The sequence below is a fragment of the Sabethes cyaneus genome, chromosome 2, assembly GCF_943734655.1.
Source record: "Sabethes cyaneus chromosome 2, idSabCyanKW18_F2, whole genome shotgun sequence".
NCBI lineage: Eukaryota > Metazoa > Arthropoda > Insecta > Diptera > Culicidae > Sabethes > Sabethes cyaneus.
In genome coordinates this window covers 191,626,049-191,653,732 of record NC_071354.1, presented here as the reverse complement: position 1 = coordinate 191,653,732, position 27,684 = coordinate 191,626,049, and the positions used below count along the sequence as shown (strand labels likewise).

The 27,684-nt window shown below is 39.5% G+C and overlaps 2 protein-coding genes across 5 annotated transcripts in view; one reads left to right on the top strand and one right to left on the bottom strand.

Moving 5' to 3' along the window:
* Nucleotides 1-27,684, bottom strand: part of LOC128737874 (uncharacterized) — a 345,115-nt gene that overhangs the window by 261,945 nt on the left and 55,486 nt on the right. The gene's annotated exons all lie outside the window — the stretch shown is intronic.
* On the top strand, nt 42-27,058 carry LOC128736477 (uncharacterized). Its single transcript, XM_053830961.1, has 5 exons — nt 42-774; nt 3,876-4,100; nt 24,990-26,217; nt 26,299-26,713; nt 26,945-27,058. The coding sequence occupies exons 1-5, from the start codon at nt 42-44 to the stop codon at nt 27,032-27,034; spliced, it is 2,691 nt and encodes an 896-aa protein (XP_053686936.1). The 3' UTR covers nt 27,035-27,058.

Sequence of the window (27,684 nt, the reverse complement as noted above, 5' to 3'; positions counted from 1 at the left end):
CGAGCATTAGTACGCGATTTCAGTTGCGCTCCGGTAGAGCCATGTTTTCGACAGTTCGATGCAGTTCCGTGCTTGCGTTTCTGGTGTTTATAATTGCAGTGATCGAAGATGAAGTAGAAACATTGGACGCGTTCAACGGTAATAACACCTCTCCGAATGCTGAATCGGCTGTATGTCGGGATTCGATATGCGGGACAATGCCACTCCTCATCAATCGTATCAGCTACGGACACTACGCGGCAGAGGGCAACTGGCCCTGGCACGGGGCACTGTTTTGGGGCTCGGATCATATATGCGGGTGCACTCTCATCAACGAATGGTTCGTCCTAACAGCAGCTCATTGCGTGTTTAATCCGGAAACGGAAGCCAGATTCGATCTGCGATCATTGAGCGTCAATTTGGGATTACTCACTTTGGATGGATACGACAGTAACGCTCGGCGGTATAAACTGACAGCAGCAAAAGTGCATCCACTGTTTGTCCCTTCGAATCACAAACACGATGTGGCCCTGCTGCTGTTGTCCAGTAAGGCTGAGTTTAGTGATTTCATACGACCTATCGATGTTGGCTACGGTGAATCCCCTTGGATCGAATATTTGGCCGGATACCTGGGAACTGTGGTCGGCTGGGGTTTCACAGAAATGGACGCTTTATCGAACGTTCTGATGGTCGCCCAGATGCCCATCGTTCGATACGCCGATTGCTTCGAAAGCAATCCGGACCTGTTTGGCCGGTTGATACACGCCGGAATGTACTGCGCGGGTGCCCAGAATGGTAATAATAATAATAATATGTGGTGAAAAGCGACACGGGCTTTGCATTGTTGTGCTACAGAAATATCATATACACCCAATTCTTTTTTTACACGGGGGATGCATCCCGTGTAAAAAAACCGTGCAAAAATAAACCGTGTTATTTCGAGAAACCGTGTAAAAAAGATCCGTGTTATTTCGAGAAACCATGCAAAAAAAGTCGTGCAAAAAAAATTCCGCGTACTAGAATCCGTGTAAAAGAAGAATTGGGTGTACAACTGTTGTTGGTGAAATTTTAGAAAAACCGCGTTATTTCGAGAAACCGTGCAAAAAAAGTCGTGCAAAAAAAATCCGTGTAAAAAAGTCCGTGCAAAAAAAGAATTGGGTGTAAAATACTTTTTTGTGTACATGCACGAAATCGATCGCGCTGCGATTCGTTCCAGATTACCTCATGTACATGTATGTAGATTAGAGTGTCCCAAAATAGCACTATGTCAGAAAACCCGGGGGCTCACCCCTCAAATGATAGCTTAGGGTGTCACAACAAAAGTTTTATATGACGTCAACATTGGTTAACGCGATTTAGGGGTCGCACATTTGAGTTTTATGAAAAAATGGCATTTTTCAGGAGTAAATTCAAAAAAATATTTCTAGACATGATAAAGTAGGTGAAACAAGGTACTTAACTATTTTTTTCACAATCATTGAGATCTGATACATTCAGCAAAAAGTTATGGTGGCATGTCTGGAGTCATATTTGGTTACAAAAATTTATTGAATTCGGCAAAAATTTAAAATTTTCGAAATTTCATTTAAATAAACGTCAAAACAAGGATATCGAACAGTGTCTCGGAGTAATGTAGCTATACTGTATAGACAGGAAATTTTATGACGAACAACTTTGCCGAAGAAAGTATGCACGTATGTTCAAATCTCGCTGAGGTATTCATGTTTTTCTGAAGGCGGAACAAAACATATATTCGCAATTTTTAAATTTTAGCAGTTCCACGTGAAAAAGGTAAATGATAAAACTTGAACTATTTATTCTAAATGTTACCTACGTGTTTGATGGGAGGAAATATGCACCTTCCACAAAATTTAGCACCATTAGGCTCAAGAATCACTTTTCAAAAGGACGTATTTATTTTAATAGGTACTATGTTTGAAAAATCGTATCTCCCGAAACTACGTTGATCCAAAATTATGCTTAAGCGTGAGTTGCAGAAAATTGAGTTTTAAACATAAAAAATAAACACTGAAAAAAAATTCCACTATGTTCTAAAGTCAGGAAAAAATGTAAAATTAAGATATACAGGAAATGGTAACTTCGAATTTTTTTTAGAGAAATAGTGGTGATTTGAGGCATTTTGAGACTTTTCTGAAATGGTGCAATATTTATCAAAAGATTTTGTAGAACAACCACTTTTACGAATATTTTGTAACCTGAGATTATTATTATATTTCTTCTTATTATTCTTATATTTCTCGTTATACATATATGTAATTTGAATTTGAAGAACAACTTCTTATGTGCTTGACAACACAGTGTTCAAGCTTCTAAATGCAGCCGTATTTAAGATATTTAATAAAAAAGTTTAATATATTTTATTTTTTATATTAAACGTTCATATCTTATCCGTATTATATTTCCAAGCTATGAAATTGTTAGCAACTAGAATAGATAGAACCTTTCCATTTGTCCGAATACATCTTGCTGATTCTACCATCTACCGATTGTACAAAATGAGTACAAAATTCAGTGTTTATTCTTTCAGGTTTAAAAATTAATTTTCTACAACTGACGCTTAGGCATCATTTTGGAGCAACCCTAGTTTCGGGAGATACAATTTTTTAAACATAGTACCTGTTAAAATAAATACATCCTTTTTAAAAGTGATTCTTGAGCCTAAATGGTGCTAAAATCTGTGGAAGATGCATATTTCCTCCCATCAAACACGTTGGTAACGTTTAGAATAAATAATTTAAGTTTTATCATTTATCTTTTTCACGTGGAACTGCTAAAATTTAAAAATTGCGAATATATGCTTTGTTCCGCCTTCAGAAAAACGTGAATACCACAGCGAGATTTGAACATACGTTCATACTTTCTTCGGCAAAGTTGTTCGTCATAAAATTTCCTATCTATACAGTATTGCTACATTACGCTGAGACACTGTTCGATACCCTGTTTTGACGTTTATTTAAATGAAATTTCGAAAAATTTTAGTTTTTGCCGAATTCAACAAATTTTTGTAACCAAATATGACTCCAGACAAGCCACCATCACTTTTTTCTGAATGTATCAGATCTCAATGATTGTGAAAAAATAGTTAATTACCTTGTTTCACCTACTTTATCATGTCTAGAAATATTTTTTTGAATTTACTCCTGAAAAATGCCGTTTTTTCATAAAACTCAAATGTGCGACCCCTAAATCGCGTCAACCGCGTTGACGTCATATAAAAGTTTTGTTGTGACACCCTAAGCTATCATTTGAGGGGTGAGCCCCCGGGTTTTCTGACATAGTGCTATTTTGGGACACTCTAATGTAGATGGTAATTTTAATTTATATTGGGGGAAACAGTAATTATGTGTCAAATCCAGCTGTGAAAATGATAATTATAGTGGAACATGAAACGATTTGTGTGTAAATGGGAAGTAATAATCTTGTTAAAGTCTAAAAACAAACATCCGATAAGTTGTAATCATGAAAAATTTATGGTATTGTTTATTTGTTATATATTATGTATTGCATTTGGGTCAGAATCTAACCTACCTAAAATGTTTGTGACCGGTGGAAATTTAATTGATTCAAAAAGTTGAACCATTAAGATTAAAACAAACGATTAAACAAATGACTGCTGTTCAAGAAATTTTTAACAAATCTACAACGGTAACGGATAGATCACCTCTTCATAGTTACTACATCAAAATAGTTATCATTGAAAGGTTTTTTTGCTGCTTTTATTGCACACTTTCAACGATTACCCATATTGATTGCTATTGGCCATTAAAACCGCAACGATGCGGTGCAGTAAAACTCCCACTGTTGAATGGGAAATGACGCTCATAGCACTCTTCCGTCCGGTTCCCATTTTTTTGAAATGATGATTTCATTTTCAGGTACCAGCGTATGCAACCGCGACAGCGGAGGAGGAATGTATGTGTACCAAAATGATAAGTGGCTCCTGCGGGGAATAGTTTCATTTTCGGCTACACGCAATGATACCAATCTATGCTATTTGTACGGCTACACAGGATTTGTAAATGTACCGTTCTACGCCAGGTGGATCCAGCAGCAGCTGTTGGATCACGAAAATGGCTTGCAGCAGCAGCAGGAACCCAGAGGTATTTATTTTGAAACTGCACAAGAGTAGACTATTTCGTTGGGATTTGAATATTGTGAGAAGAGGGTGGTGGGGCAAACGTTTTTCGCTTTCCCCCCAGTAACCGGCGCTAATGGAACTGTGGTTTGAAACGGGAGATTAGAAATTACCAATGTGTGTTTATTTTGATTATAGACGTCGAGAAAAATAAAAATTGGAGCTTTGACACTCGCATAATTCTCGTTGGATTATACGGACTGAAAATATACAGCAGTGCGTGGTTGATTCATTTAAATTTAGGAAGCCACCGACGTCGATGTTGGTCTTAGATCTTTTAAATATTGAATTTAGAATATGGAAACCTGCACAAAGAGAAGCTCACATTCTTTGTTTACTCTTTCTTTATTATTTATTTAAACCTCATGATATTGCCCTGCAGTTCACTATGTAAATAAGGTGATTAATCAATTTTGAATAGAGTGTGACGCGCATATATTTTGGACATTTGAAGCAAAATTAAATGCAAGCAAAATTAAACCGAAATATATACGTGTAACGTGGTCGTAGTCGACAGCAGCATAGAGCAGGGGTGGCTTGTATTGTTTCAAGCAGTCGTCTCCATTCAACTCAATCTTGGACCACTCGTCGCCAATTTCCTAGTGGCCTCAGAAGTAACCAGTTACATTCCACCAACAAATTAGCGTGATTGTTGATCTAGTCCAAGAAATTGAGGAAACTTTGAACATTTTATTCAAATCATCACTTCGTATTGGTTTGTTTCGATCTCTGTGGAAAGTTTCGCATTTAACCCCAATATATAAGAAAGGTTATTGCTCAGACGTAAAAATATATCCCAAATTGTTTGAGGCGATCGTGTATGAAAGTCTGTAGAGTAGGGCGGGGCATAAGTGCGGTGTTTGACAATTTTCGTGAGATATAAAGAAGGACAACAACATCATATATTTTACAGTGATGCAGTAACTCAATGTCTTCACATTCAACTATAAATCATTTGCGGTAATAGTGTTTTGCAAAATAAATTCTTCTTTCTTCTGATACGGTGCCGATTCGCACTTTTACCCCACTAGCGGGGCAAAAGTACGAATACCGCGGGGCAAAATTGCGAAGCTCGTATCCATGAAATTAGCACAACAGCTAACAAAATCATATTATCTTCAATTTGCGTTATGTTTCGGTAAGGAATATTCTCAATTTGCACCTTTTCTATTTTGCGCTGGTGTATTGCAGCCTCCGTTAGATCGAAACTTTTCCAAACATTTGTTTTTTGCTTCATCAGCGGAAAACATTTTTTTCCTTCGGCCAATATCTGTAGAGCACACAGTTTTCTGTAGATCTTCCATTTCTAGTATCTGTAATATAGTGCCTAAAGCTATATATAATTAGCTATATATTTTTGCCTCGTCCATGAATCGCAGTGTTGCCCCGTCCGTGAATCGCACTTTTACCCCGCTAGACGCTTGACGGGGTTAGATTAAATTACGGAAAAGCGAAATATATTCTGTAAATTCTTTTCACTGTATTTTCAAAACAGACATGTGAGTGATGTTAAACGCAGCAACAAATTTTAACCAGTAATTTACTCCTGTTGATATCGCATTTACCGTATAACGAAAAATTACATCAAAACCGCCCTAAAATAACATTTGCACATAACTCAGCAACTATGCTTCGTAAGCAACCAAAGTTTACGTTAGATTCAAGCTGTCAAAGTAGTCACCCATCCATGCCAATGTAGTCAATTTACTCGAAATCTGCACCGATGAATCATTGAATCGCACTTTTACCCCTCCTTACTCTATGATATAACGTATAACGTAAGGCAAAGCAAAGCCTAGGTGCTACATTCCGTTATCGAAGCTTGACCTTCTGTTTTTATACGACAGACTTCGCAGCCAGCTGTTAGAGTACAGGACAATTGCCGGGCCAATTGCTACGATCCTATTGACTCTAACAGCCTCTCCCAGCCGGGACTCGAACATACGACGACTGGCTTATTAGGCCAGCATCATACCTCGAGGCCAATTGGGAGGCGTATAACGTATGCATTAAAAAATTGACTTTTTTCCGGAGTTATCCATTTATAGTACCATTTATCAATTTCTCCTCAGTTTTCGCGACCAAATTGTTGGAGTAGATCTTACGCTTCAGGTTTGCCCTGAAATTCTCAATGGGGTGCAGCTGGGGAACGTTGGGCGGGTTCGCCGACCTCGATATTTAGCCGCTCCATCTCCTCCAACGATCGCTTCGAGTAGTAGGCCGACGTCAGATCCGGCTAGAACACCGCGTCTTCGCCCTTATGGTATTTCTTGACAAACGACGCAACTTCCGGCAGGCACTTGGTACTACAAATTTCCCCGTTCACGGCCAGTCCGGAGCGAAAGAAGAGCGGCTTTGGCATCCCCTTCTCGCTGATTGTCAGCCACCTTCTTGGGGAACTTGGTGTGTGAAATAAATTTCACCTCGGAGCTCTTTTCCTTCGTGGGGGAAGTAAAATACGAAGTGCCCTGCCTGTTGCTATCCAGGATGAGATAGGTCTCGTCGCCCATCACCACCACCACGTCGCGATTCGCCGGGAAAATCGTCTTGACCATGTTATTCAGCCACTGTTGCTGCGTCATTGCCTGCAGCTCCGAGGCCAGTGGATGGGACTGCCACTTTCTAACATGTATGTCCATGTTCGTCAGGTACTTTTTCACTGTTTGGCCGGTTCCACCGACCACCCGGCCAAGCGCATGCAACGATGAAGTCACTTTTTACTCAGTCTTCCTATTCAACATCCTTTGAAGCTTCTTGTCGCCCAGGGTCGTTGGCCGTCCGGAACCGGGCTTTCTTTCGATGCTCTGATTGTTGTCCAATAGTGCCAAGATGTTGTAGATGCCGGAAGGGGCGCATCCCACACAAAGTACCGCACAATGTCCGGCGGGGTGCAGTGTTCTGAACAGAGTAGCTTCACTGTTCTCGTCATCACGGTTAGAGTTCGACTGATAGAACTGCAGAATGTTTTTGCAAGTAAGCTAATATAATATAACAATATAACCTTCCATGAGAAATTTATCAAACTCAATTAGCTGTCTTAAATTTTTTATCACCATCCGAAAAAAGCCCATTTTTAATGCATACGTTATGAGCGAATATCATCGATTTAGCATAGATTTCTGAAGGGTAAATCAGTTGTAATGAGCCTGTGTGAGTTCCACACAACCGTCACAGATTTCATAATTAGAGGATACCAGGTAGACTGTGTTGACACCGAAATAAATAAAGCTTTTGATGCAGTGTCAATTGGTAGCGTACTGGATGCAGCTTATGACTTCGCTCAAAAAACAAGCAGAACGCAGTATGTGAAAATTCACGGCGAAGTTTCACAGCTTTTCGCCGTAAACTCAGGCATGCCACAAGGAAGTCATTTTGGCCCGTGACTTTTCGTATTAGTGATGAACAGCCTTCCCACCTTCTTCGACAGAGCAAACATACTGGTATACGCCGATGAGGTCAAACTGTTTTACCAATAAAGACAGTCAAAGAATGTTTTGTCTTGCAACACTATTTTTGCTTTTGCACTATTTTTTTTCTCATCTCGCTTTTTGAACACTCTAACTGGTTGCATCGTAAAAACGATGCGATATAGTTCTTGAGCATAGCGTACTGCGAAGATCCGTCTACTGCCTTCCTCCGTCTACTGTAGAAACCACCGACCGAAAAGTTTAATCTAACCTTGTTTTTACTGGTAGGACGACGACAAAAAATATTAATATATACGCCGTTAAGATCGACTGAAGTACATATATTCTATTGCGGATTTTCGGCTTTCCAGTCAGTTTTATATTGAAAACGGCTTTTTTATACTGCCTGACGTTTCGGCCTTTGGTTTTGGCCTTTTTCAAAGGTAACTGCAATAGTTTATTTATTATAATAACAGGATAAAACTAACACATTGAACATGAAAATATATTTTTTGATTTCTACTCACTACGGTTACGTTTTCTTGTCTAATCGTTGATTGCCAACGGAAGGAAGTTCAAATTTAAACAGCTCCAATTGCATTGGTTTGGTGACAAAATAATGTACACACCTAAACCTTTTGACCATAGTGCACAACTGAATCGTTTTTAAAAAATGGTGCGCAAAAATCGATCAACTGCGGTGAGCTGAAACAGGGCTATTAGGGTTGTGGACTATGATAGACACTCATGAGAGTTGTATAGGAGACGGTAGACTTTGCTGTGCTCTTTTCGATTGATTATTGTTTTTGATGGTATGTAAGATGCCAGCGTACGTACTGCTCAAATTGTCTACATCGCTACGATAATTAACAGTGTTAGGAGTGTTAGTAATGTGACACATCTCAAGTATTGGAAGAGCTGTGGCTCGATAACTGCGGTCAATTATTTTAGTTTTGTTTACATCGAAATTGTGTTAGTGTTGTATCATATGGTCAATTAAAGCTGTTCTGTCACCTAGTTTATCTGCTTCTGTATTCGTTTCTACTAGTCTAGCATGTTTACTTATATTAGATTTGTGTCCACTGAGGCGGGTTTTCAGCTGATTTCTCGTCATTCCAATGTAGCACTTCTCGCAGTCGGCACACGGGATGCTGTATATTACTTGGAACTGCTGCAACGGTGGTATTGGATCTTTTACAGGTGGTAGCAGGTGTTTTGTCGTTTTTATCGGTTTGCTGGCAAGTTTTACGTTGGGATAGCTGGCTTGGAAGGTTTTGTTTATTCCTGTGCTGAGTTGAGGAATATACGGAATTGCGCGATACGTGTATTGTTTTTGGCTGGTCGGTTCAGTGGTTAGCTGTGATGGGATATGCTGTTCGATTTCTGTACTGGCAGCTTCATCGGATTGGAGCGGTGGTAGTTCTGGCTGAGGAGTTTCGATGCGATTTTTAATACGGTTTAGCAGTCTGTTGATCAATGCTGTCGGATAATTATTCTGGCGTAGATGTTGAAAAATGACATGTTTTTGCTGATCAGATGATTTGTTGGTAGTGATATTGATGACACGATTGATAAAATTGGTTGCAACATTGATTTTCATGTGCATAGCACAGACAAACAGACGGGACACTCGAGTTAATTCCATCGTCCAATCAAAAACCACTCATTTTTCAAAAAAGCATGTTTCGCAACATGGCCACACCGCGGCGCGCGGGTGTTGCTGCTAGTTTTCAGTATAAAACCATACAAATGTAAAAACCCTACAGCATAAAACCCTGCAAATGCAAGCTACTCCGCAACATGCATAACAGAGCGTGCTAGTGTGCAAGCAAAATGTGTAGGACGATGGATTTTAAAGGATTTTCTTCTATGTGTCTTCTCAGTTCGTCAGTGTGCATAGGGTGGAACGAGTGGTAGTTGAGTAGCCGGCCGGAGGCGATACTTTTGGAATACCATTGAGTAGTGATGCTTTGGTTTTCATTCCGGATAACAAGTGTATCTAAAAACGGGAGGCGGTTTTCGAGCTCGTTTTCTTTTGTAAACTGTATGTGGAGGTTGTAGTTGTTGAATGCCGCTAGAGTGTTGTCAACTTCGTCCTCTGGTAATGCAAGTATGAGGTCGTCAACATACTTTTTGAGCACTGGAATATTGTATTGTAGGTTTCTAGTAACAGTATTTAGTAGGGTTTCTAATACGAATTCGGCTAGAATGGGAGATAAACAACTTCCCATTGCGGTTCCGAATGTTTGGAGGTAAATTTTGTCACGAAATCGGAAGTAACTGGTGTCGATGCAAAACTCTATGATTTCCAGGAACAGATCGAGGTTGATATTGGTGTTGCTGCGTATAGTGTCCCATCTCATGATTATGTCGTGCATAACTAAAATAATTGACCGCAGTTATCGAACCACAGCTCTTCCAATACTTGAGATGTGTCACATTACTAACACTCCCAACACTGTTAATTATCGTAGCGATGTAGACAATTTGAACAGTACGTACGCTGGCATCTTACATACCATCAAAAACAATAATCAATCGAAAAGAGCACAGCAAAGTCTACCGTCTCCTATACAACTCTCATGAGTGTCTATCATAGTCCACAACCCTAATAGCCCTGTTTCAGCTCACCGCAGTTGATCGATTTTTGCGCACCATTTTTTAAAAACGATTCAGTTGTGCACTATGGTCAAAAGGTTTAGGTGTGTACATTATTTTGTCACCAAACCAATGCAATTGGAGCTGTTTAAATTTGAACTTCCTTCCGTTGGCAATCAACGATTAGACAAGAAAACGTAACCGTAGTGAGTAGAAGTCAAAAAATATATGTTCCGGATCGTCGTTAGGGGGGCCGATTACCAACGGGACTGGACGTCTTCACACTAAAATAAAACGCTAGATTTATCTTACGGCAACCATCCGCCAACAGCGGTGGTTGCTAGTGCACTGTATTGATTGCTATTTATTATTCGCCTTTTATACACTTGCGGTAAATAGATTTATTACATGGTCAGAATAATAGCCTTTGTGCATCACGTTCAGTTGAACGGACAATAGCGTTTTGTGACTAGCTTCGGCTGGACAATAGACGCTAACTGCGATGGATTACAATGCGGCTTTCTGCCGCAACAATATATTTTTATGTTCAATGTGTTAAAGTTATATCCTGTTATTATAATAAATAAACTATTGCAGTTACCTTTGAAAAAGGCCAAAACGTCAGGCAGTATAAAAAAGCCGTTTTCAATATAAAACTGACTGGAAAGCTGAAAATCCGCAATAGAATTAATATATACTTTATCGCATTTCAAGGTCGAGGCTAAAACACCAGGTTTGGTCTATTTCATAGGAACGGAGCCTTTCCCCAAAAACCCGCGCTGATAATCGCGGCTAACACGCTGACAGACGAACAGCGTCACTGCGTGTGACCTTGTAAGTCGCAAGGACCAGCGCAGTGTCGTCGTCCTGCCAGTAAAAACAAGGTTAGATTAAACTTCTCGGTCGGTGGTTTCTACAGTAGACGGAGGAAGAGGCACAATTTGTGTCTAAAAATAACCCAACCCATGTCGCTGGCTTAATAAGGGGGGTTGCGCTGTCTCCTTTTGTCTAGCGCCTCTATGGTTCAAAGGTACAAGCCCCCCTCTTAAAAGGGGAAGGTTTCGTAATTCACCATTGAAAAAATTTCTGCCATCTAAAACTCCCACATGCCAAATTTGGTTCCATTTGCTTGATTAGTTCTCGAGATAATAGGAAATTTGCATTTCATTTGTATGGAAGCCCACCCTCTTAAAGGGGAGATGGGTCATAACTCGCTTTCTAAAGAGAGGGGTCTCAATTCACCATAGAAAAAAATCTTGCCTCCAAAACCACTTACATGTCAAATTTGGTTCCATTTGATTGATTAATTATCGAATTATGAGGAAATTTGTATTTCATTTGTATAGAAGCCCCCCCTCCTAAAGTGAGGAGGGATCCTAATTCACCATAGAAAATATTCTTGTCTACAAAAACACCCACATGCTAAATTTGGTTCCGATTGCTTGATTAGTTCGAGAGTTATGAGGAAATTTGTTTTTCGTTTGTATGGGAGCCCCCCCCTCCTAAAAAGGTAAGGAGTCCTAATTTATCATATAAAAAATGGTTGCCTCCAAAAACACCCACATGCCAAATATGGTTCGATTTGCTTGATTAGTTCTCGAATTATGAGGAAATTTGTATTTCATTTGTGTAGAAGCCCCCCCTCTTAAAGTGGGGAGGGGTCCTAATCAAGCATGGAAAAAATCATATCAAACAGCATTCATTTTGAAATCATCGACGAACCTGCTCATCGTAAGGTTTCAATCGCACTGACCATCTCTGTACAAAATTGCACACTCCTACGAACGAAGAAGAACCAGCAAAGCAAAGGAAAATATGCGACAGCGTTCGTTGGTGGTTTTGTTCACGCGATGGATCTTTCGTGCGGTGTGTTAATTGCAATTTTTCTAACATTCGCCCACAAAACCGAAGCGGTCGAACATGAGGAACGGGATTGGCGAAATTATTGGTAAGGCACCGCCGAGCGTTGGTTATGCGAGTAGAACTGAAGGAGAAATTTGAAAGGACTGTAGAAGTACAAGGCAGTGGCAACTTGAAGGGGCTCGATTAGTCCCGTATTCCAAAAAAATTTGGCTATATGAATTGACTCCTTCACCAAAAATTTTCATTTCTTTCTCCTACCGTCCCTTCATCAATTGTAGAACCATCGTTTCAAAAAAATATTAATATATGAATTGACTTACTTCGAAACTAGACGTTTGAAGGCAAGTATTTGACTATGCTTATGATACCCTGTGTACAGTCTGTCCTACGATGATAGATTTCGAGAGGAGATTTTGGGTGTCGAGCAATTTTGTTACAAAGGCTTATTGCCACATGGAGAATTTGAAATGCATTGAATATTCTGTGCAGCTTAAAGTCGAATTTTGAAACCGCTAATTTGATAACGAGCCTGTTATCTTATCTAAACCGGTACCTTAGTATTATTTCCGGACACTGTGCTGTTAACTTTACCTAGAGTTAGTAGAACATTTTCTTTTTCTTCAATTTTTCCATGAAATAAGTTCATATAAGCTTTCGAAACTATGTATTCTGAAGAGTATTAAATTGTTTTTATAACCAGGTGGTTCCATCTGTACCGGAGGTACAGTGAAGTTTCGAATTTGGCATGGTTCGATTTTAGCATGCCTTGATTTTGGCAACACAAAATATTTCCCTTACAAAAATATGCTTATATATCAGTCAGTTTCCGCACACATGCTTCAAATGACGCAAAAATGATGTCCTCAGAATGTTCATGAAAAAAAGATTGCTGTTATATAATGTTTCGAATAATATTTTTATTGCCGTAGGACTACGTCTTACCGCAGGTTACCAAAAACTTACTTGCACCGGACAGATTACTCTTGGCGGACTTTTCAAACATAAAACTGTTGCAATCGTTGATTAATAATATTTACACAATTTCTAACGCATTTACATTCAATTTTTTCATATCAAAAAAGGGTCTCGATTTTGGCACCGCTTCGATTTTGGTTTCGATTGCCCAACATAGGCGACACGCATTTGTTGCCAAATTCGAAATCCCACTTAACGCATGAGGAACGCTAACTTTATCTCGGTATGTTGGAATTCAGGCAATAGAAAACGTTACTGTTTTCAGCAAAATTAATCAGTAGAGCAAGATCTTAAGATCGGTGGACAAAGTTTTATAAATTTGTCACCAGGCAACATTATTATTTGCGTGGATTATGCGAGCATGCCCGTTAATCGAAGTTGGTATGTGTATCGAAAGGTTGAAAACTCTTGGGTACCGGTACTACTAGTATTATTGATGTTTCCAGTACCGAAATACACTCAAATCTCGTTTTACGTCCACTATTGGTGGGACGTAAATCAAATCGGTCGTAAAAAAAGTGGACGTTAATTCAAATTTCGGACGTAAAACGAGAGGACGTTAATTCAAATTTTGGACGTAAAACGAGAGGACGTTAATTCAAATTTTGGACGTAAAACGAGAGGACGTTAATTCAAATTTTGGACGTAAAACGAGAGGACGTTAATTCAAGTTTTGGACGTAAAAAAGAGGACGTCAATAATTGGAATAACTCGTGATCCTGACCGTATAGAACGTTGGTGTCTTCGACATAGTTGTTTAGCAGATCAAGGGCTTTTCGTCGGATTGTATGTATTATGGAATTGCCTCATTACGTGGCGCTAGCGTATATATAGCATTCTTATACAAGCTGTATCTTGCGCTGTTGACTATCTAGAAAGTTGCGGTCTTCGGGAAGGTTACTTAAATGACTGCCACCTTCAAGATGGTATGGAAAATAGCGCAGAATTGACTCACTACGTGGCGCTAGCGTATATGTAGCATTCTTATACAAGCTGTATCTTGCGCTGTTGACTATCTAGAAAGTTGCGGTCTTCGGGAAGGTTACTTAAATGACTGCCGCCTTCGAGATGGTATGGAAAATAGCGCAGAATTGACTCACTACGTGGCGCTAGCGTATATGTAGCATTCTTATACAAGCTGTATCTTGCGCTGTTGACTATCTAGAAAGTTGCGGTCTTCGGGAAGGTTACTTAAATGACTGCCACCTTCAAGATGGTATGGAAAATAGCGCAGAATTGACTCACTACGTGGCGCTAGCGTATATGTAGCATTCTTATACAAGCTGTATCTTGCGCTGTTGACTATCTAGAAAGTTGCGGTCTTCGGGAAGGTTACTTAAATGACTGCCACCTTCAAGATGGTATGGAAAATAGCGCAGAATTGCCTCACTTGGTGGCGCTAGTGTATATGTAGCATTCTTAAACAAGCTGTATCTTGCGCCACTGTGGGAGCCACTGTGCCCCCTTCCCTGCTAGCGTACGACAACCAAGGTTGCGTACGTCAGCCGGCACCACGTGGAGGTAGGGATAGAAGTTGGTGAACAAAGGTTCTGGAATGTACATGTTAACCCTTCGCCAGGCCGCCTTGTCTTGCTCTTGAAATAGTGGAATCATGAATCTTTCAGTTTAGAATTATCAATATATTTTCTGGTAAGTGGAAGTTTTTGGACTGAAATCTTGAAATCACGATGATGTCATTTAGCTACTAAATGACAAATCTGGCTGGTTTATTTACATGAACTTTTAACAAATATCAAATCAACGAGGAAGCCGATCGACTCGCAAACGATACAAGAACCTACCCCCAGAAGACCACCCGATTCCAGTAAACCGATGCACTGCAAACTACAAAACAGAACATTCGACAACACTGGGAAAAGCAGTGATTTGCATTTCGCGATGAGATACTCCATTAGTCCCCCCCCCCCTCTCCGCGGAAGAAACCGTTGAATTTATCCGAGATACAAAGTTTAAAAACCTTTGGACAATTGGGTTGAGGATTGGGCTTAGATTAGACAAGTTTTTGGCCATTTTTAGCATACTACATATGGCATCCGACTTATTGCTTCTGCTGTGACGACTTCTAACTCGGTGGTAGTTAGAATATTATCTACTGAACAGGTTGACGTTTGACCATCCTTGAGCAAGCGTCAAGCGATATTTGGACCTTGTTAGCAGTGTTCGTTTGCTCGGGTAGCCGCTTTACCGATTAAGGTTGATATGGCGCGAAATGACAGATTATATGAATAGCAGTTATTGATAGTGATAAGAGAGAGAGGAGAAGAGGGTCCGTTTCAATAGATCCAATATAGATTCACTGTGAAACAATCGCGTTAAAGTGTAACTTAAATATATTTTGCAAATTATTGATTCTGATTAATTCAGTTTACATATATTATTTACAGATTTAAATTTATAGCTTAGTCATATTTGGGTTGGTGTTAGGAATTAAATTTGGAGACTAAATGTAAGATATTCAATGTATTTTTCAACCTCATAATAAAACGTGCTTCTTACAGTTTTGAGCTGACTCAACAGAAAAATTTAGAGTTTGTCTACAAAACCTCCATAAACATCGGAACAGACCTAATTCATCTCTTGTGCCGGTTTCTTACGAGATTCTATGTTTCTGCTGCTACAAACGCCAATGAAGGCGTTTCCGTTTCTGCTTTCTCGACTGCATCGAGGATGTCAGAAGCATAGGTTCTTCTTTCACCACAACACTTACGACGTCGGGTAAAGCGACCGTCATTGTTACCTCACCTCACCAAATAGACCAATGGTATAATTTGCATATCCAGAATGTTGGATATCATAACCTCCTTCACTTTTATCGTAAGGGATTCGTCCTTCCATGGTAGCAGATTTTTCCAGACACCAAATTAAAGGTACATTATTAAATACAACATTGTTTAATGGTATTCATCTTTATTTTGTTAAACATTGGTTAAAAACGAATATTATACATATTGTAACATGTTTATTATAGTTGAATTATTCGCTATCGCACTTATAAATGCGCGGTGCCTTTCTAATCGGCGGAAATATCTCTTCGTCGTTTCCAAGGAATGCAGTCTGATGACTAGCAGAATTTCCTGATGTAATTAGTTGCAAAGTCTCCGACTGATGGCTGTCACGAGATGTAACACTAGCTGATTGATGTTTTTGAAGCTCACTGTAGCGAGTCATTAACTTCGTTGCGAAATTGTACGGCTCTTTCTACACTAGGATCATAATCGAAAGCAAGGTTTCCCATTTTTTCTCCTAGTTCGAGGAGCTCTTCTAGTTTTGTCTGATCAAACTGTAATAGATCTACGTCTTCTTCTTCGGTTATAATAGAAGTATTAGTTGATTCCATCATTAGTTGAATTAATTCCTCATCTTCAAGTGAAGTCTCCTTTATCATTTCATCCTTATCTATTTGTTCAAAGCCTCCTTTTCTGACTGCTCGACCAATTTTAATGATTTGCATGTTCATATCAGATTCCTGCTCCTTTTTGGAAACGCAGACTGGCCAAATACTCCTCCAACAGCCGTTCAAAGTCGTTCGCTTCAATGCATCTACTGCCACTCCTATAAAATAAACGCAGTCCCTTATGGTGAATCTTTTCCACGCTTCTGTAACCGACATTGTTCTATCATCCTCAATTTTTTCAAGGATAAATTTGAATGTTTGTTTGACATAATATTTTTTCATTGTCGATATTATTCCCTGGTCAAGTGGCTGTATAACTGACGTGGTGTTAGGTGGTAAAAAGAGAAATTTGACACATTCATGGTCAATTTGAACATGACATGTGGCATTGTCAAGCAGAAGTCGCGTATATACTAGCGCCGCACATTGCGAATAAACTAAACTATTTTCCATGTCATCTCCGAGGTAACAGTCATTTGAACAACTTTTCCGAAGACCACAACTTTCTAGATAGTCAGCAGCGCAAGATACAGCTTGTATAAGAATGTTACATATACGCTAGCACCACGTAGGGAGTCAATTCTGCGCTATTTTCCATACCATCTTGAAGGCGGCAGTCATTTAAGTAGCCTTCCCGAAGACCACAACTTTCTAGATAGTCAGCAGCGCAAGATACAGCTTGTATAAGAATGCTACATATACACTAGCGCCACCAAGTGAGACAATTCTGCGCCATTTTCCATATCATCTTGAAGGCGGCAGTCATTTAAGTAACCTTCCCGAAGACGTTAATTCAAATTTTGGACGTAAAACGAGAGAACGTTAATTCAAATTTCGGACGTAAAACGAGAGGACGTTAATTCAAATTTTGGACGTAAAAAAAGTGACGTAAAACGAAATCACGTAAAATGAACGGACGTAAAACGAGATTCTAGTGTACCGGTTTTCGAAAAATACTGTCGGCACTCCCAACCCTAATCAGCACTCAGTCCAGGTTTGAACCGCATTGAACATCTCTTGAAATATGATTTAAAGGCAAAGTTTTCTGTTTTGTTTTGCTACATAACTAAAAACCTAGATAATATCATATCTATAATGAGAAATCAGTCGGTTTGTAATCAAAATGACTTAACGGGAAATGAGCAGTCATTAACTTTTCGTCAGAAAGCCCAATTTCGGAAGCAGTTTTTGGGCCAAAAACAGGAGTTTGTTTCTTAAAAATATAGTTACTGCATTTTTCTTGCCAATCGGAACATAGAATTTCTATGATAGAAATATATTTTCATGAAAAAAATTTTTGTTTCAAACAAAAAACTGCTTTTGAAATTTACAGAATCAACGACAGCTCGTTTCACCGAGCTCTTGTATAAATAGGGTCAGCAATTCACACAGCAATATTTGAGAAATTGGTTAAACGGACCGATGTGACGACAGTCATATGATTTGTTCAATGATTTGTTTAAAAAAAAATAAAAATGTTTCTAGCAAATTTTAGAACTTCGACAAAAAATCGTTAAAAGCTACATGTTAACGATCATCTGAATAATTCTGGGCCGAATAGCATGTGGCTTAGGTCTGCAGGAAAAATGCAATTAGGAAAAGCATTTCAAAAAAAATTCCCAAAATGAGTAAAAAGTTTTGAAAAATTAAACTCTTGTACCGGAAAGTTGTCTCTATGGTTTGATACAGGCATGCTTAATGATTTTTGTAAACATGCTAAAAAAGCGCTTTTGGGCCCAAAAACTGCTTCCAAAATTGGGCTCTCCGATTATTTTTAATGACTTTTAGGATTACTTAGAGAAGTTAATATTTCGAAAAACTACAAGGTATACAGCCCTAAGGGTTGTACGAAAGGGTGACGCAGGACTATATCAGATCATCAGATCAAAGACTAATGTAAACTGTATTTCTAGCATATGTATGTTTACAAGAATCTGTGAGTGCCATTGTTTAATTGAATGTTTAAAAGAGAAGAGCGAAATATTCAGATTCAATTCTTCATTGAATGCAATGGTGGCTTTCAAAATACGTGGACGGGGTTTCATAAGTACAATGCAGGCAACCTTTCTGACGCAGAGATCAAAAAATCACTTGTGTACATCATAAAGGTTGAAATGGTAATGATCACTGTCTTTTGCTCCGAGAAGGTTTTACTAGTTTACTTTCACAGCTTACCGCTGGCGCATACACAAACATTTCTGTTTTATTTGTATGAGGGTCCTTATCCTCCTACCACAGGGGTGAGGGGTCTCCAACCATCATAAAATAAATAAATTCATGGCTCTAAAAAACACCACATGCCAAATTTGTTACCATTTGCTTGATTAGTTCTCGAGTTCTGAGGAAATTTTTGTTTCCTTTGTATTGGAGCCTCCCTCCTTACGCCCTCCTTAAAATTGCTCTTACCGCCCTATAAAATTGCTGGTCATTTTATCTATCCAACGACATATAAGTTGTTCAGTTTCGTTCAGTAGTTTAGTAGTTATTACCATTTGAAATCTTTCATTCAAACGTTATACTTCTATTTTCATTTTCACAAAGTGCTACCCAGCCCCAGTATAGTAAACAAAGACGTAGTCCTACGTCAAAAGTTAATCGACCCGATCGCCAATTAATTAACCGTTCCGAGAGTCTACTGTACATTTAACCATCACTGTTATTCAGCAAAAATCACTTTGAAAATTGTTTTACTTGATGCCATACGTGACCAACATCGTTAACATGATAAAACATGAAATAAAATAATTTAATGGACAGATCGGTCACACAAAGCCCGCGCGACCACTTTACATCATTTCATTTTTATTGAGCCTGTTAATAAGGCTTATACAAATTTCAAAAAAAGTTTATGTCACCCCCCCCCTTCAAAATTTTTCGAAAAGTGAAGGGGCAAATAAATAAAGTGTTATATTATTATGTTGCATTCTTTAGTGGAAAGCAAATTTTTTACAGTTCAACGAGTTTATATCTATAAATTATCCAATATGTGCAAAATAAAAGCAACTATCCCGTTAGTATTGATCGACTTTCTTTCGCCAACTAACTTTTATGGTTCCTATTGCAAATCACAGGCGACTATTTTGCGTTCGTTCATTCGTTCCATTTTAATTCAACTTGTTTTAACAGAACCGAATTAGATTGAGGCAAAAATCAATCAAACAATATATGAGTGAAATTCTGTATCGCTGCTGATGGAGAAATATTTCCAATTGCAGTTGGCGTCATAGGTACTAGATAAGATAGAAACACAACAAATGAGACTCTCCGGAATATCAGCTCTTGAGTGCTTGAGGAGCTCCAAATTGGTCGTTTTATTCGGCAAAATGTCCAAGTACGTACCCTAATTTTGGATGTTAGGAACGTAAAACACAGAGATACAGTTCTTTACCATGAATTGGATGCATGCAGGAAGGATGTGACTGAACTGTTCGAAACTTGAAATTTACGAAACAGTTTGCACCCTTAATATTTATTTATTTATTGTCGCCAATCAGGCTTGACATACAGTTTTCGCTTCGATTTTGCTCTTTTGATTACTGCATCTCAGCCAAGCAAAATTTGAATAAGTGATGTATGGGGCGTTTGTAGAATTTGTTATTATCTACAATATTGCTGAAGTAAGCATTACTGTGCATTTTGTATTTGTTTCGAAAGAAACCCTTTTTGTAGCAGACCTTTATTTTGTGTCGCTCAAACTATAATAATTTATTTATTAGTTTGACATCATTAATCTAATTCTGCAGTATACTCACAAGAAGTGGTTCTAGTAATCCTCTATCTTCCTTCGCTTTCCTCTATTACTTTACGCTATCACTAATCAATAAACAGCTTTGTTTAATTTCCAGGTTATGATTGGTTTCACAGGTAAGAAAGTTTCCTCTGGCTAACCTTCAATTGAACGGGAATTGCGTTAGGTCTATCTTTCTCTATCGGAAACACTATACCGCACTTTATTTACTCCTGGCTAATACGTAAATTCTATTTGTTAAACTTTAATTGTTGTATTGCACAACGTACTTGCTAGAACTATTTATCACTTTGTTTACACTCTTTCCTTCCTCCGTACATGACATTGAACGTCAGACCAAGGGTCTGTCAGTCTGCTCACTTTGCAAACGTCAGGCCAGGGGTCTGTCAGCCAGCCTTCTTTAACAGGGGAGTGCCGTGTTGCAACACCCCCGCCCGTAACATCCAGTGTACTCCTGGTCGTTCTGGATTTACTGAATCTCCAACACCGCCAAGCACGCCTCTGTATACTGCCTTCTGATCTATCCGCAGCCCTCATGTTCCCTTGCTGGATTCGTTCCTCGGTTCGTTTGATCACCGCCTCTGCTATGCTTCTCTTCCGCTGTTTGCTACACTGCGTCTTTCGCCGGCTCACCAGCACTTTAGAGGGTCCTAGGTTGTCGAAGCCTAAGCAACTGACCGGCCGAGTTTCTTGGCGACGTTTATTGTCCATTCGTCTGCCCTCGCTAGATTCTTGGTGGACTGCTATCATCGATTCCTCAAGAGTGCAGCGGTTTTTAGGCAAATCATGGAGGTCTTCTTTGCTAATCTCCTGGTGGAAACCAATATAGCAGTCTGTATCAGCTAACGTGGGGCATTTCGGTCCGTACACCGTCCACCCTAGCTTGCATCGCACTGCGATTGGCTCATCAGCTTCACCAGCCTTCGTTTCTAAGGGGGTGAAGGAGTGAATGTTGTTGAGTCCGATCAGCAGTTTCGGTTGTCCGTTATACGACTCAATCGGCAGATCTCTCATGTGTTCGTAGTGTGCAGCCAGCTCGCTTGAATCCAGTTTTTGGCACGGCAGCGTCAGTTTCGCAACAGTACGAACGCTGTGTAATACCAGTTTGTTGTTCGCGTCCACTCCAACGCCGGACGCCCATAGATTCATTCGTCGAGATCCCTTTTCTTCGCGCGCGACGTCTGCTGTCCATCTAATCGTCAAACGCTCTTGCACTCCGACAATACCCAACTGATCTGCTAAGTTTTTCTCTACCAGTGTCACTGAAGCACCTTCGTCCAGGAATGCTAGCACCTTAATAGACTTATCGCCGCAATACAACTGCACCGGTATCATTCGGAACATAACCGACTCGCGTGACCGAATATGCGCACTAAATCCCGACACGTTTCCGATCGGGTGCAGCAGTGTATTATGCTGTTCGTTGCAATCTCCCACATTGCAGCAGATTTTAAGGCGGCATTGTCCACCGTGTTCATTTAGGCACACACAACACAATTTTTCGCGTGTCACCAGCTTTAACCGATCGGAATACGAAAGCCTTTTGAATTCTGGACAGTTCCTCAGACGATGGTTCGTGTTCTGGCATACCTTGCAGGGTTTCAGGATCTTACGCTCGTTCGCTTCAATACTCAACGTATCGGATTCGTTGTCACTAAAAAATGCTCTATTCTCCATCAGCTTCACTTTAGCAGACTGTCCATTTCCGTTAGATCTGAACTCTGACTCATTGTCGAAGCTGACATTAGCTTCACATGCATCCGCCACTATATCCATGAGAAAGTTCGTCAGGGTACGCAAGGTAACTTCCCTTTCGTGCCTCTTATACCGAACCCATTCTCGCTTATCGGGGTCGGGTAGTTTGTCTACCAAGTCCTGGATCAACAGCGGATTAACCAGATGTTGTTGAAGTCCCGAAGCTTCCAAGTGCTCGCACAGCTGCTCTACCGCGTTTCCGAAGGGAATGAAACTAGCTAGCTTGTCCGATTTTGGTGACTGTAGTCTGCGGACTTTATCAAGCAGACTTTTAAGCAGTTGCTCCGGACGACCATAGTGCATACGAAGCTTTTCGATCACTCTTGGGACAGACTGCGGAAGAAGCAGTTGCCCACTGACCAAGTCTAGAGCATCGCCCGTCAGAAACTCTTGCAATCGAACCAGGTTTTCATGGTCCATATAACCGCAGATCTCGTTCGAAGCCTTGTAAGCCGCGTAAAACAGTGGCCATTCGGATGGCTTACCAGAGAACGTAGGAAGCTTGTACGCTAAGCCCCTCCTTGCTGCCAACTGTGCTTTCGTAGGCCCAATCTGCTTCTGCTCTATCATAGCGACATTGTGCGGCCTCGCAGATAATTTAGACTGATCACTGTCACGCTCGCAATCTCTGCTAAAATATAAGCTTCAGTCAGTGCCTTAGTTTAAAAACTATATTGAATATTCCTTGCATAGCTACGCATTGCGCGGTTTGCGCTTTACCAACCCAGCAGCAAAGATTCTTTTATTTCGTTCAGTAAGAAGATCGTTGAACGCAATCATTTGGATTCGCAATCATGGTTCGCAGATGATTCTTTCCAACACAATCTTTTGATTCAAACGATTCTAAATGAACCTCGATACAACAGTTCCGATCTTGTTTGAATCATTCGCATTCTCTCTGCTGTTGGTCGGCGATTCATCGGTGAATTCACTTTGTAGGGTTCTGTTCGAGAGCTTGCATGTGAGCGAGAATGATTGAAAGCAATACTTCGAAGCAAGCAATATATTCACCAAAAATAATGTGAGTGAATGAATTTTTCCATGTCCTAATACACCATAGAAAATATTTTTGCCTCCAAAAACCTCCACATGCCAAATTTAGTTCTATTTGCTTGATTAGTTCTCGAGTTATAAGGAAATTTGTATTTCATTTGTATAGAGAACTAGTGAGGAGGGGTCCTAATTCATCATAGAAAAAATTCTTGCCTCCAAAAACACCTACATGCCAAATTTGGTTCCATTTGCTTGATTAGTTTTCGAGTTATGAGGAAATTTGTATTTTGCTTGTATGTATAGGAGCACCCCCTCTTAAAGTGGGGAGGGGTCCTAATTCACCATAGAAAATATTCTTGCCCACGAAAACTTTCACATGCCAAATTTGGTTCCATTTGCTTGATTTTTTATCGAGTTATGAGGAAATTTGTATTTTATTTGTATAGGAGCCCCCCTCCTAAAGTGGGGAGGGGTCGCAGTTCGTCATAGAAAAAAAATTGTCTCCAAAAACACCCACATGCCAAATTTGGTTCCATTTACTTGATAGTTCTCGAGTTATGCAGAAATTTGAGTTTCATTTGTATGGGAGCCCCCCTCTTAGTGGGGGAAGGGATCTCTAACCATCACGAAAACCTTTCCTTGCCCCAAAAACCTCTACATGCAAATTGACACGCCGATTGGTTCAATAGTTTTTGATTCTATAAGGAACATTCCAACAGAGAGACAGACAGACAGACAGAAAACCATTTTTATATATAAGATAAAAGTTAAAAATCGGCATTACGTACATATATACATACTAATAAATCGTATTTGATGCGCAAAATTGGCATATCCGTGGAATTTGGAGGTGATATTCGTGATGAGGAATAAACATACGCATTTCGTCGATATAAGTAATTATATACGACAATATCCGATTCTGTGCTGAATGTCGTATGTATGTTAGCTAAGCAAAGCAAAGCCTAGGTGCTACATTCCGTTAGGATCCATAATTTGTAGGATATGAGTCAAATTTCTTTTTATAAAATCAATTGTCTGTGGGCCATACAGTCTGAAAAACTCGAAACACGAGTCTCCGAGTTGAATTAACGCTTCTAGCATGAAACAGAAATGGAAATTCGAACAATTTCCAAATTTCCGAAAATCGTCCAAAAAAATTTTCCTTCGTTTTTGTCTTTTTTCATATATTTTTGCATAGAAAATAATAACGTATATATTATAAGCAAGAATAGATTCGGTTTTCACGTTTAAACCTTAAATAAAAATTCTTAAAATCCTTGTTTTTTTGCTCGATTAAAAAATTCACTTTGTTTTTTTTTCGCCCTGCCCCACCCCCTTCAGTGGCCGAACACCGGAAGGACAAAAACTTTATAAAAAAATTGTAATGGCCTTACGATAATTTTCAGTTATTGACGTACGGTGCTAGCTGGCTTCACACAACTTTACCACTATGGGGTCTATGTTACGCATTACCGGTCGTTCAAAAGCCTACGAGTTAGCGAAAAGAAGACAGATTTACAAGTGACCGGGGAAAATAGGGGGAGGACCGGGGAAAAAGGGAGTAGAGACGTTCAAATGGAGAAAAAGGATTTTGTTTCTTGCATTATGAGAATTTTAGTTACAATAACAGATTTAAAAGTGGCTGAGAGACTAATGGGGCCCCGAGTAAGATTGGACACTCTGCTAGAATTTAAATCAAAGTAATAATTTCGTACGCATTTTAATCGTTTCATTTTTTAAATTGCCAGCAATTTGTTTTATTTCCTTTTACGTTGTTAAATCGACTCATATGGCATTTCACTTTGGAAATTAATTGAAACTTCGAAGTAATTTTGGAACTTGATTTGAAGTGATTTTAAGTGAAATCTTTCGAGGCATTGCTTGGTATCCGTCCCTTCCCTGCTTGTCTAATACTGGTGAGCACCTTTGACATGGAATGACCCATTTATTTGCAGAACAGATAAGTTTTCAAAATTAATTAAATGTTATCAGTCTGAAATTGCGCACATGCTCTTAACTAAAGTTTGCTACGTGATAGATATAATTTTCCAAATCATTGCTACTAACATTCACTAAAAAGAAATTATTTTATTTCAGGTCCAAGAGCAGAAGATCTGAACAAAGGCGGTGCTGTGAAGCCACGACTTGACGAAGCTCCATCAACGGAACTTCCGGCAGCGATAGTTCAGCAGCCGACAGAAAGCACAACGACCGCCAAACCCATCACACCAAGGGGCTTACCGGTGTCGGTTCTGCCCCCGGAATGTCTTCAGCAGCACAGTGACGTGATTTATGCTGAGCGTGATTCGAGCGTTTCGTTACATTGCCGACATAATAGCAGTGAAAAAATTCAATCCATTCGGTGGTTCCATAAGGGGCAGAATAACCGAGTAATCGATATTACGGCTCAGAATGGTTTAGAGGTAAATTCGGTCCATGAAATCGTAACGCTAAGGCATCTTCAGGCTTACAATTCCGGTAAATATTTCTGTCTTGTTCAGTATGCGAATGGAAACTTTACTGATAGTAGAACGTTGGCCGTCACCGGTGGGATACCAAGATTTGATGGCAGTGTGGATGCTTCGTATCTAAAGTTGCACCTATTACTAAGGAATGATTATTTGAATTTGGTAATTACCTTCAAGGCGCAGAAAAGCAATGGCGTTCTTTTTTATAAGGAGAGCGAATGTGACAGGCAATTTCTAACCGTTTTATTAGTCGACAGCATAATTGCATTTGCGTTTCGAGGCAGTAGAGGAAACATTATAAGAGGAATTACTGTCGATGCTCCTGTGCGCTTGGATCAATGGCACAGATTACAGATAAAAAGTTTTCGAGACCGAGCATATTTGTCTTTGGATGGTCGGTTACTAGCGCTGTTCCAAATGCCCGCTCCAAATTCCAATTGTGTGGAACGAAATATTTATCTGGGGAGTCATAGACAGAACAGCACCGGTTTTGTGGGATGCATTGCTGAGTTGGTCCTTAATGATCAATCGATTGATCTGTGGAAGGAATCAACCGAAAAGCACAACGTTGCACAGTGTCATCCATGTTCGGCAACCCGTTGTGCAAATGATGGAGTTTGCATAGAAACTAGCAATGGATTCGATTGCGTCTGTAAGGATGGTTACGTGGGAGAGCTTTGCTCACAACAAGGTCAAAGTTGCAATGTGCGCATTTGTAACGAGGGCCTTTGCGAGGAGCATGAAACCGGATTCAGGTGCATTTGTCCGGCCACTCGAACCGGTAAGCACTGTGAGCGTTTGAGCCACCTGAATGCGAGTGCGATTGCTTTCCAATCCTATGGTTATGTCTTGTACAGGTAGGTTGAGGCTGTTTAATTATCGGTATAGCTAATCCATAAAAAATAGTACAATTTGTAAAACTGATGAACTTCTTCCAGGTTAAAAATAAAACGAGATTTCACCATGCAATTCAATTTCAAGTCAGAAACGGCTGAACGGAGTCTAGTCGCTTATTTGATTGGTGAAAGCAGGGGTATCAGTAATTTCCTAGCCCTTGTCATTGTGGATGGTCGACTGGAGCTACGATTTGCATGGGACATGGAACTTCGACCGACGGTTTTAAAATCTTCAATTTTATTGATGAAAAACGCTTGGCATACGGTGACCGTCGGCTGCGGTAATGAATTCGTCTACTTTAGCGTTGATGATGAGCTCGAACGAACCAAAGGTATATTCGGTGACTTGTTGGCGAGCGATCGAGATTATTCGTTGTATTTGGGAGGGATCGATAAGCATTCCGTCGTGAACCGATGTGCGGACGTGAAGCTTGGTTTCCACGGTTGCATATATCAGGTAATTTTTAATAGACAAAAACCTATTTCACGCCGAGTCGGTCAATTATGTCAAAATTAAAAAAAAATTGAGTCCTAATCAAAAGTAACCAGATTATTTCCAAATAAATACAGGACCCATCAGGTCAGTAGCTGTAAAGTTTACAAAGATTGATTGAAATCAAAATGCTTAGCTCCTTTCGCGTAAAATTGCTTAGTAACGAATTTAATATTAATATTTTATATTTTTTAGCTCACGGTATCTGATGAAACTATTAAAATTACCGAAGAATTTGTGGATGCTAAAAACATTGCAAACTGTGAATCAAATCGAATTACTTAAATTAACATTATAAATTAAGCAAAGAAAATTTTTCAATTCTTGTATTAAACGCCAAAATAAAATAAAAGTTACCTATCAGTTTTAGATATTTTTTCAGAAACAAATAAATCCTACTTGTTGAAAATATATGTTGCTTCTTTAAATTTTTTTTCCTGTATGGACTCATCGCTGCGACCAGTATCGTTGATCTATTCGTAACCTTGCGGCTTCAGAGCCACCCTTCTTTAAACTTAGTTTTTTACTTGTAATAGCTAAACCTACGCTTTTATCTTTAGAATTTCGAATTCACAAATTAATCTCTAATCTTCTTATATATAAAAATGGATTTCTGTCTGTCTGTCTGTCTGTCGGGATGTTCCTTATAGAATCAAAAACTACTGAACCAATCGGCGTGAAAATTTGCATGTAGCGGTTTTTGGGGCCAGAAAAGGTTTTAGTTATGGTTAGCGACCCCTCCCCCACTAAGAGGGAGGACTCCCATACAAATGAAACACAAATTTCTGCATAACTCGAGAACTAATCAAGCAAATAGAACAAAATTTGGCATGTAGGTGTTTTTAGAAGGGGAATTATGACTCCTCTCCCCTTTGTATGGGCTTCCATACAAATGAAATACAAATTTCCTCATAACTCGAGAACTAATTAAGCAA

Excerpts from the sequence above, each read along its gene's own strand:
- LOC128736477 (XM_053830961.1), top strand. The coding sequence starts at position 42 with ATGTTTTCGACAGTTCGATGCAGTTCCGTGCTTGCGTTTCTGGTGTTT. Across the intron at positions 26,218-26,298 it reads TATGGTTATGTCTTGTACAG|GTTAAAAATAAAACGAGATT; the intron begins GTAGGTTGAGGC and ends AACTTCTTCCAG. Across the intron at positions 26,714-26,944 it reads TCCACGGTTGCATATATCAG|CTCACGGTATCTGATGAAAC; the intron begins GTAATTTTTAAT and ends TATATTTTTTAG.